We start from the raw sequence: 11,122 nt of genomic DNA, 5'->3' as shown, positions 1-11,122 counted from the left end.
TAGGTGCTTTTCACGTCTAGAGGGATTATGTACCCTCTTAAACCACATTATGTCAGAAATAGGTATGCGTGTCATGAATTAAATTGTCATGTTCATACAGTGCTGACTGCTGTATAGCAAATGGATAGGTCTGGTTTGGATTTGGATCAAATGAAAGACAGGTTAATCAAAGGACTGTTAATTAGGTGAACCCGTTTCATTTCTTTAATCATTTTTTCCCTTAAACTTATTGACACAATTCAGATTTGGCTCCTTATCATTTACTTTGTCTTTGAATTATTAATTATCTTTCAGATGGTTGGTTTTATTGATCAGGTATCCACACTTTCACCAGTTAAGAGCCTATTGCTTCACCTCAGTCTTCAATTTGATTGGTTAAAAAAAAAAACCTTTTTATATAATTGTTTCCAATGTAGTACAATAAGAAAAATATTAACAATGGAATTTTATTCTTCATGGCGCGTGCATAGCCATTTCTGGCATAAGAGGGTAAATAATCCTTGTAAGCGTGAAAATCACCCAATTAAGAAAAATTAACAGCTTGTTAAAACTCTGGGATTGCAATTGTGGTTGTAAAGAAGAGCAGTGTACAGTGTGTGTGTGTGTGGGGGGGGGGGGGGGGGGGGGGGCTAACATTTACTTATCTCTATTATAAATCTTACAACACATGCATTACCCCTTGCAATAATACACAATACGGATGCAAATATGTGCATAGGTACTTATTTTTGCCTGTTATTGAACATTAAGTATGTTTGCATTACGATAAAATGCTAACCCTTCTTTATGGCGCAAGATCACAAATTTGTTATTTGTCAACATATTCAATTATTATAGATACACTAATATACACCCGACAACCACAAATCGGTAATCATCCTGAATCGCAGATTTTGAAAAATTTTATGTTATGTATGTAAGAATAGTGATACCTCGCCCAAGTTTTCCTTTCTTATTTACCATTGAATAGGGGCGCCAAGATACACGATCATCGGCAGCCCGAGTACACAAAAATTGTGCGTCCGAAATCTCTTGATATAGATTCCGCAGAGAGGGAGCAGTTTCCCACCCCTTCCCTGTACCAGTCACGGTACACGCCCTTTTTATCGTAGAAATGCACCCGGGAAAACGCCATATTCCGACATACAATCTACATTCGTGGTGGCTTATTCTCATAGGTTTCTGTTTCATTCTAGTTGTAAACATACACAATTTAATCATTATTATGAATACAAAATCCAATTTAAACTTTTTTATGTATATTATTGTAGAACAAAAAACGTAAACTACATGAAGCGCCGCTACTAGAGCATGATGGGATCCGTGAGCATTTCAAATTCTATTGGTCAAAGGAGAATCGTCTGAGCCTATACGAATTGAACGTGTTGCGTTCGCTTATAAAATGGGTAAAACATACGAAAGAGACGCGAGAGAAACTGGAGGCGACGCATAGATTAAATAGCTGTAATTACTGGATATAGGCTACATTTTGTGGCGATGTCGGGGTATCGATAGAGGCTATTACAGGGATGCACGGAATCACGCCAGTATGACATTTTGCATTTACCTAGCTATGTGTTTACAATCAGACGAAAGACATTGAACGCGAGGTTGGTCATAGCTTGCTAACCTTCGCCACCTCGATTAAAAATATTTTAAGCGTATTTATTTTACTTCTGCGTGCCACCGTGCAACATTAGCCTAGTTTGCCTAAATCGAACCTGTACGTTAAAAATAGATTAGTTTGCCCTGTTTCAAGCACCAAATTGTTTTTTCTTATAACTCAGTCTGGATAAAAGTGTCTGCCAAGTTAATTTAATGTAGGCTAATGTTTGTTGATCTAAACAATACTAGGCTAAATCGGTGAAAGTTGTTGTTTCATTTTCAGATGAAACTTCACCATTTCAGTCCTAGCTGTATCATCCAGGGTAGAAACCATCCATAATGAGTGTTATACGTATGCACCGATTTTACCAAAATGTGAGTTGCCCATTTGTCTAAACCTTACAAACCACACATATGAGCATGCATGCAAAAGTCATGTGCTTCGAGTTTGTGGAAATAACATTTATTTTTGATTTACACCACAAATCAACCCACAACGCAAATATCTAGACATTTTTTTAACAAGGTCCAAAATATTAATACACCGTTGAAATGAGACTGCGTTACAAAGTGACTTCAGTAATTTAATTCCCTACTTTTAGCACAGACTGTGACCATTTATCTATCAGATGAGCTGTTATTTGTCCAGGAGCTCTAATCACTGATGGGGTGAGTCTGTGGGTACTTTAAGTGTTTGAACTTGTATTGTTAGTATTTGGTTCATGTTTTAAAGTGATAATTGTAACAAAGAGCTCTTATCAGTTTGACAGTGAATATGAAATATACACAAGCTCAAATACATAGTGTAGGCATGGTGAAGTGATAAAGCATATATCAACAGCAGTGACAGTACTGTTAGTCTTCCACTAGAGGGAGACAAACTGTAGCCACAACGAGCAACAGTAAACGCTGAGAAATCCTACAGCCATTGTAGATGGGCACGGTTGAGACACATTAATGTTCACTTACATTTTAAATATAACTGTCACGGGAAGTGTATTTTTGAAGTTCTTTCAGTGAAATGTAAATAAAATAAAATAAAATAATTTAACAACTCAAAATAATTTATTTTGTGTTGTGCTGGACACGACACTGACACCACCAATTGGGTCATTCTGGAGTTCATAACAAAAAATTGCAATTGCTTGTAAGTTTATCATAAGTGAAATTCTTCATTTCAATTAATGAAAATCATAAGTCCCATAATTTATCAATAGTAGTGTTTAAAGTATTTGTTATAAAATACATGACAGTTCCGGTGTATTGTTGATCTCATTGCCCTTGTTTTCTGTGGGGTTTTGTTTTGCATCCTTTAAATAGTTGTCAACAGGCAATACTTCTATATTTTTGGTTTTTCAAGCATCCAACATGTCCAGAGTCAAGTTTACTTGCCCTATGAGTTTTTATTTTATTTTTTAAATGCATGACTAACCAGTACTTCAACAATATAAGCATACTCTTCCTGACAGAACCCTACTGAGGCAGAATATCTGGGGTTGTGTTCATCACTAAACACAGTCACACAAAATGTAGTACAAGGAAGGCCCCGGTTCCAATGATGTCATGCTCCACCAATCAGATACAGGTGATACAGAACATAGAGCCACTATATATTTTAAAGGGCACAAAACAAGCCTCTGTGTGTGTGTGTGCGTGCGTGCGTGTGTGTGTTTTTGGAAAATGTATATATAAAAAGTTTCCATTATTAATGTCCATGGCTGATGTCACCATGGTAACAGGGAATGGGGACAGATTGCATGGCCATGGTAACTGCTCAGCGGAATTCTTTGTGATTACTTCAGGACTCGGAACCTCTGGATATGTTTCACACCCAACTGCCAGAGCACTACACTCCCATTTAACATCCAGGTGAAGCACATTGCTCGGTAATGCAACACGCCTGCTCTGCCAAGCGTTTTACATTCAACCCTCCGAACACAAGTTCAGGTCCCCTAGACCTAACGGACAGCACAGATGGTAATACTAGTCCCAGCACTCTGAACCACATTTTGATTACTGCTCGTAAAATATAGCATTCTAATAAGACCGTTGAACTTTCATGCCTCCCCCTTTCATCCGATTTCAGTTTCAGTAGAGATGGTTTCACTGTCATATCAGAGGCTGTTTTTTTTCACATGGCCATACATGCTTCATTGAGCTACTGGGACCCTAAGACCCAGGCTGTTATGCCAAGGAAAGGCAGGGTTCCCCATACGTAACGTACAGCTCCGGGGAAAGAGGCATCGTTCTGCTGCTCCGACGCTCGTGAACACTAAAACCCACTCTCCTCCGGCGTGCGCACAGAGGATGGTCACACTTTCTTTATCAACACTCTGGAAAAAAGAACCTTGAGGGACCTGAGAGCCAATCAGAATCCAGGAGAGAAAAGTGACAGAGGGTGGGCCGTCGATATGCAATTGGGCATGAGGGAGAGCTCAACACTGACCCCTCTGGCAGATGGGGGGAACTGCAAGTCTGCACACACCTCCTGCCTCAGCTGCGGGTTCCAGTGCGGTAGCTGCCGCATTTGCTGGTCATGTGCAGAGCACGAGGGCGGACAGTTCCCCAAAAAAGTCCGCACCCTTCCAAATGGGCGGAGAATGCCGCGGCCACGAGGCAAACCCACAGTCTGGAATTAGACGTTCCAAATATGAAAACCAAATCAACACACAAAAAAAAAAAAAAAATGTGAGCCCTATGATTCCCTTAGCCAGAAACTATTCCAATTGGCCCTGCTAGACTTTTAAAACCCTGTAATGGATGTAAAAAAAATCCACTAAACATGTTTTTTTTTTGTGTGTGTTGGAAACACTGAAAACACTGCTGGCTTTGCACAATGAAGGCCTAGTTCCACAAAGAATCAGAACATAAACCACAATTCATAATAATAATCTACTTATCCCTACCAGTCACACCATATATTTCTGACACGTCAAATTGTCAATCAATTGTCACTCACTTCCCAGTAATTTAAGTACCCTGTCACCACCATATCTGCATATTTTAAATAGCGCTGGTCTATTATACAAATTTCACAATTTCATCACTGTATATATAGTTATAATTGTAGTGTGACCCACAGCATTCATTGCATCTTGAGTTATTTACATATTTTTTTGTATCTTCAGTTCATCTTTTATCATTTTCAGGTTTCAGGAAGGCAGGTGTTTAAGGGAATTTTTTAGCTGCAAATTTAAGGGGAACAACAGCATGGACTGCACTGTAGGACTCAATTTTAGTGCATCATTAGAGATGACATTAATGCAAAAAGAAAAACGTATTGCAGATGATTCATTCATAAGTAAAATATGTACAGTGTAGGAATCGTCCTCAAATATACATACATACTCTACGATAGCATGAGATTTAAAGCAAACAACATTTTGGCACATATGTTGCTGGTACACCACTTTGGTAGTGGTTGTGCGGGCGGGGGGAGGAGGGGGAGGGGTGGTTAAATGAGATGTTTATTTTACATCTTGTTTGCCAGTCCTGTCTGAAAAATGTTCCACCTCTCACGAGAGACTGATCTAATGCCTATAAGCACTGCCTTTCTCTGCTGGGGAAAAGGTACAGCAGCTCCAACTGTCCCAACGGGGGAAACTGGAAGAAACAGGGGGGGGAGTGGGGTGGGGGGGGGGGGGGGGACCATGGCAACTAGCTCCAAAGTGCAACATCTCGAGGGAGGGGGGAAAAGAAAGGGCTGCCAGCTTGCAGTTCCGAGAAGACGGGCGGATCCTCTGAGGGGGGAGAGCCAGGCGCCTCCTGAACCTGAACCCGACGGCGCTCCGCACGAGCACAGCCGCTAACCGCACGCGCGCGCAGGTCAGAGGTGCGGCAGGGCAGGCGCAGCGCTTCCTCAGCGAAAGGCCGTCCAACGCGTGAGGGGCGATGATGTCACAGGGGGAGCTAAGTCCTGCCACCTCACCGAGGGTGGACCGAAGGGGGGAAAAGAGTGGCTGGAAGGAGATTTTTGTCAGGGGGGGGCAAATGGGGTCGGAGGTCAAAGGTCAGTCAGCAGTTGCAGCTCTTCTCCCGCTGGGCCGCCGCCTCCTCCTCCTCCTGCTCGGCGGGGTAGAGCGCCTTGGCGCTCAGGCCGCTCTTGACGCCGTCCCAGCCCTCGCGGGTGCTGATCTCGCCCATCTTCATCAGCTCGTAGACGTCCCGGGTGAGCAGCTCGAAGGCCCGGTCCACGTTGCTGTTGCACTTGGCCGAGGTCTCCACGTAGCGCACGCCCAGCGCGGCCGCCAGGTCCTCCGCCTCCTCCCGCCGCACCTTGCGGTCCCGGCCCAGGTCGCTCTTGTGCCCGACCAGGATGTAGACCATGTGGTGGGGCAGCACGTGCTCGCTCACCTCCCGGTGCCACTCCCTCACGTGCTCGAACGTCTTGCGATTGGTCAGGTCGAACACCAGGAGCCCGCCCACCGAGTTGCGGTAGTAGGAGGTGGTGATTGACCTGGAGAACGGGTAGGGGAGAGAGAGAGAGAGAGAGAGAGGGGGGGGGGGAGAGGGAGGGAAGATAGAGAGTGAGCGAGAAAGACAGAGAGTGAGACAGCAAGAGAGGGAGAAAGAGAGAGAGTCTACAACCACTTCATTTAGCAAGTAATGCGAACTGACCACACATTTGGCTCAAGCACCCAACATATTGTCACTAACTTAGCTAATTAGCCTTTGTTTAGCTAACAAAGCATCACACAGATTGAATATGATTGCCAACCAATTATCAGTTTGGGTAACGTGACCTAACCCTTTGCTTTGTTGATACTGCATTAAATGTCAAGTGGAGTTTATATTAACGAAGCAACAATCTTTTCTCATTTGTTTATGTAGCAGTTACAGACACCGCTACAGGCCCAGGTCAGAACGCGCTACGTAACTTGTCTCTGACACAGTGGTCCACGGCGCGTTATAACGGCTAGCAAACTGGGCTGGTGGCTCCAAGGTGGTGGTTCAACTCCCAAGTCGGACACGAATTAGCTTAACTGCTTCAGTACATGTCCCAGCATCCAGCTGTATGAATGGATTTAATGTAAAAATAAAATAAATAAAATCTGTCAGTCACTCTGTATGCTAAATGGCTAAGTGAGTGAGCTGAAAAGAACACAGTGTCCCGCAGCGCAGCCTCTTAACGCTGGAAAAGCACAGGGCCCAACAAGACAATCACTAGTAAGGTGTCTGTAATGTAAGTGTTACTGTGCAGAGAACCGCTGTGTCCCTGTGCTTATTGCGGCCGCACGTGCGGCTCACGCACCTTCGTCAAGACGGCATGGAGAAATACAGCTTACGCTGAAAGACTGATGTGTTCGAAAAAGCGGCGCGTCCAGTTCAAATGGTAATGACCGGTGCCAGACTCCACTCAAGCAGAGGAAGACGACAATGATCTTTGACAGATTAGATTTACCCTGACAAACGCTGGAATGGCCAGTGACAGATTCATTCACACAGAGAGAGACAGAAATAGAAAGTGACAGATTCCATTCAGATCGAGACTTAAATAGCCAGATGCAGATGAGTTCACTACTACATAGAGTGAAATTAAAGCATAGACTTCGACATTTAAGTGATTTTTTTTAAAGTGTCCCTTCCACCTGTTTATGATAGGAACGTTACAAGTCTCGACATAATTCGCTGATGGATAAATTAAATCCAGAAGTTGTCTTTTTCACTTAATATTAGTTAGAGACTGTGCTTTCGTGGGGGGTATAATTTTTAAAGCCACATGCATTCCTCTTGCGCGTGACTGATACCTACTGACAAAATACCACGTCAGACTTGCCATAACGGTTTCCTTCAGGCTATGAAATCTAGACAACCAACAAACTGCGTGCACGTGTAGGCTATTTCATTGTAGCCAATACAGCAGTAATGATGATTATGTGTGAGAGATGTTAAATGGGCAGGGTAATTGCCGCAACGAATTGGGCGTTTTAGGTTTTCCTGTAGCCACAAACTTCCATATATATTATCCTTATGTGTTTTCATTGTCACTAACCTCAAAAGCGTGTTCCCCTTTCACTATCAGGATTGTAGGCTACTGCCGTTTGCAGAACCACAAAAAGACTATGAGTCGACGGTATCATTTTTGATTAATGTTATAAGGCAAATGGCGTATTCTGCCTTTACCCTTGCATATAGGTGTTCAACACATATTTATGTAACGCGACAACTGAATCCAAAGGGGGCGGTATTTATCAAGTAATACATTGATGTACCCAAATTTACGATGAATGTTTGTGATGAAAGGATGATTTTGAATCCTGAAGTGAACGTGACCAATGTGACCTAAATCTCCTTTGGCAGAATTATGTAATTTCTGCATTGTTCCCTGGTCGCAAAATACATTCATATCTCACCCCTTATATTTCTAGATATAATGATTTATTGATGAATGAACATGCAACAAAATACGAACGAGCTATTTGCGGAAATATCATATTAAACACGCAATATCACGCACCTAAACCGCTCCTGTCCAGCCGTATCCCAAAGCTGCAGTTTGATTTTCACCCCCGGTTCAATTTCCAGCGACCGGGCATAGAAATCGACACCGACTGTCGGATCCGCCACATCGCTGTAGATTCCGTCCGTGAAGCGCTTAAGCAAAGACGATTTCCCCACAGTTGAGTCCCCTAGCAGAATGATTCTGAATTGGTATTGCCATAAAATATCCATCGCATGGCTGGAGCGAGACGCAACCCCGGAGATGCGGTAACAAAGCGAAGCTACACTCTGTTTACATCAAGCCAGCGAAAGCCTGCTGCCCAGTCATGAAGTGTGTACGTGCGCGCGCAGAAGGGCTGCAGTCATGTGGTAGCAATTTGTGCGAAGGTAGCCAAATACTGCCCCTGTTTCAGGAACTGAAAATGCACTGCTTTCACCAAGCGGGAATCATTTCTTTGTCAAATGCACGCTTTTTATGGCACAAATATGGTCCCGGCAAGTTGCGTTGGCGTGGGCAAAAAGAAACACAGTTGCTCTTGGTACGTGTGTTTGAACGTTGTAGTTTCTGATAATTATTTACTGGTTTCATGAATTAATTGATTGATGGGAGTCATTTAAACATATATGGACTTGTAAATGATCATTCACGTAGGCCTATTGATCCTATGATGACCTATTTGGCACCGAGTGGCAAATCTGATATCCCCAAACAATGCCGTCCTTTCCCCTCTTTCAGAGTTATGCAATTGAAATACAACTTAGTGCAGATCAATTGATATGCTTAAGCACAGGGATGAACGTTTCACGCGTCGATATTCCAATACTACCAGGGTCCCGATTGTTTGCGCGCCAGCGCGATCAACGCTGTCCTTGGTTCTGAAAGAACGCAGGCGACGTAAGTAGCTATTGGGAAAGCTGTAGAAAGGGAGAGTTGCGTCAATGGAGGTTGGAAACGCTAGACGGTCACGTGGTTCGGTGTAGGCTTCAGATGGTTCCAAACGGATTCTAGCAGCAGATTTGAACGCGCAATTTCCGAACGGAGTATATAGCGCTCTCAGCGATTTATGGCAACATTGATTTACACATACAGTAAATAAACCGCAAGCCGACATATATTGGATGTGTGTGTAGATACATTGCTATGGTAAAGTATAATCAAAGAATTACCTCGAAGTAGAGGATTCCATCATATGACCATTTTGCTATCTACAGTACACCCATGGCCACATATAAGCTACTGACGAAATTACTCTCATTAGTACATGATCTTGTAATTACATGTGTATTTTTATGTCTTCTGTAGTAGCTTCACTGCACCAATCGAAGTCAAGTACTATCATTAATTACATCTAATAACTACTTAAGAATCTCACCCAGATACTGTAAGCCTACGTACCAGGGACATTTGGTTATATATGTAGAACAGCGCGGTACAAACTGTTTACTGAAAACATTTCGCTCATGCTTGCAGTAGAATGGTTGTGCGAATTGAGGCAACTGACCACGACCCGCGATTGCTCTAAAAAGAATTGACCCATTGGAGTGAACGGAGTTGATGCAACTCTCTCTTTCTAGGGGCAATCCGAGTTCACGCCTCCTAGCGCCAACCAGATGAGATGTTACACCTATCTATGGAATTTAATTATTGTTAATTCTTCATCTAAACCATCGACAATTGTTAATATATGGACCAAATACTTTATTATTCATTAAAAATGAAAGTGGTCATAGGTTACTGTTTGTAACAGCTGGGGTGTTCTTTCCTTTGTTATTACCATTGATCTGGTGATCTGTTTCTTTCATGTACACTGATTCTACTTAGAGCCACACATATGTATAGCATGAAATTGATCCTTAATCTTGCATCCCTTACTCCTTGTAGCATGTAGCGCTTGTGAGATGTGGCTGCCAAACGATTTGTACATGGAAACAGGAAGCATCTACTCTGTTCGTAATGTGTTTTGGAATGAAATCCCTTCAGGTAGAAATATTTGTGCTTTGCCTATAAGAAACGTGCAATGGAAAATTGTATATGAAGAATGTTGGCTGGAAAACATATACAATTTACTTCAGTCCCAATTCTTGGATGGCTAAACAAGCGGCAGCAGTTAGTATTTTTTTTAAATGTATTCCCTCGGTATTTAGAAGTTGGTCCATTTCTCAATTTACACCAGCAGGGGGCATGTGAACCAAATTTTACAGATGAACAATTTAATGCATTGGACGGTTCTCGCCTGCAGATGGCGCTAATAGAGTTTATCATTTGACGGGGTCCTGCTCTTTGTGAGATGAGGGAAGGCGGTAGATGGTAAGTGAAAGGGCACGAAGAAGAGCACATTTCCTCATTGTAAATAGTAAAATTCCAGGAAACCAGGGATTGACAATCTCCCTGGAGTTCACAAACTCCAGGTGGTTATCGGATGTAGGTGCCAAAAAAAATAAATTTCCCCATAGAAGTCCATTCAAAACTATGAATTTACCCTGGCCATATTATATTATTTTGGACAGCAATTTTGAGATCAGGATTTACAGCAGATAAGCAAGACTCTATCTGACGCAAACTGGGTGTGGAGAGCTTTGTCATGAACACGGCAATGTGTGTCGTGTGTGCGTGTGTGATGTGTGTGTGTGTGTGCTGTCCATGTGGGTTGGGGGTGGGTGTATATGTGTGTGTGTTTGCATGATTGTGTTTTTGTCTGTGTGGGGTGTGTGTGTGTGTGTGTGTGGGGTGTGTGTGTGTTAGTCTGTGTGCGGTGTGTGTGCGTGCGTGTTTGTCTGTGTGCGGTGTGTGTGTGTGGGGTGTTTGTCTGTGTGGGCTGGGTGTGTGTGTGTTAGTCTGTGTGGGGTGTGTGTGTGTGGGGTGTTTGTCTGTGTGGGCTGGGTGTGTGTGTGTGTGTGTTTGTCTGTGTGGGGTGTGTGTGTGTTAGTCTGTGTGCGGTGTGTGTGCGTGTGTGCGTGTTTGTCTGTGTGCGGTGTGTGTGTGTGTGTGCGTGTTTGTCTGTGTGCGGTGGGCGTGTTTGTCTGTGTGCGGTGTGTGTGTTTGTGTGTGTGTGTTTGTCTGTGTGGGGTGTGTGTG

At 43.2% G+C, this 11,122-nt stretch overlaps 1 protein-coding gene and 1 non-coding gene across 2 annotated transcripts; both read right to left on the bottom strand.

Moving 5' to 3' along the window:
* Window positions 1-968: 968 nt before the first annotated feature.
* Window positions 969-1,105, bottom strand: LOC118234774. Its single transcript, XR_004766718.1, has one exon. It is a non-coding gene; the product is annotated as a U11 spliceosomal RNA (small nuclear RNA).
* A 4,132-nt stretch (window positions 1,106-5,237) lies between these two features.
* On the bottom strand, window positions 5,238-8,433 carry rab42a (RAB42, member RAS oncogene family a). The gene is made up of 2 exons (XM_035428022.1): window positions 8,063-8,433; window positions 5,238-6,061 (listed from the first exon to the last, which is right to left on the bottom strand). The coding sequence occupies exons 1-2, from the start codon at window positions 8,275-8,277 to the stop codon at window positions 5,620-5,622; spliced, it is 657 nt and encodes a 218-aa protein (XP_035283913.1). The 5' UTR covers window positions 8,278-8,433; the 3' UTR covers window positions 5,238-5,619.
* Window positions 8,434-11,122: the final 2,689 nt, after the last annotated feature.

Source organism: Anguilla anguilla, chromosome 8, assembly GCF_013347855.1.
Source record: "Anguilla anguilla isolate fAngAng1 chromosome 8, fAngAng1.pri, whole genome shotgun sequence".
Lineage (NCBI taxonomy): Eukaryota > Metazoa > Chordata > Actinopteri > Anguilliformes > Anguillidae > Anguilla > Anguilla anguilla.
This window is presented reverse-complemented; position numbering and strand designations above follow the sequence as displayed.

Bases quoted from the DNA above. Each gene is read 5' to 3' on its own strand.
- rab42a (XM_035428022.1), bottom strand. From the start codon at position 8,277: ATGGATATTTTATGGCAATACCAATTCAGAATCATTCTGCTAGGGGAC. The intron at 6,062-8,062 runs GTGCGTGATATT...CCCGTTCTCCAG, and splicing joins GCTGGACAGGAGCGGTTTAG to GTCAATCACCACCTCCTACT.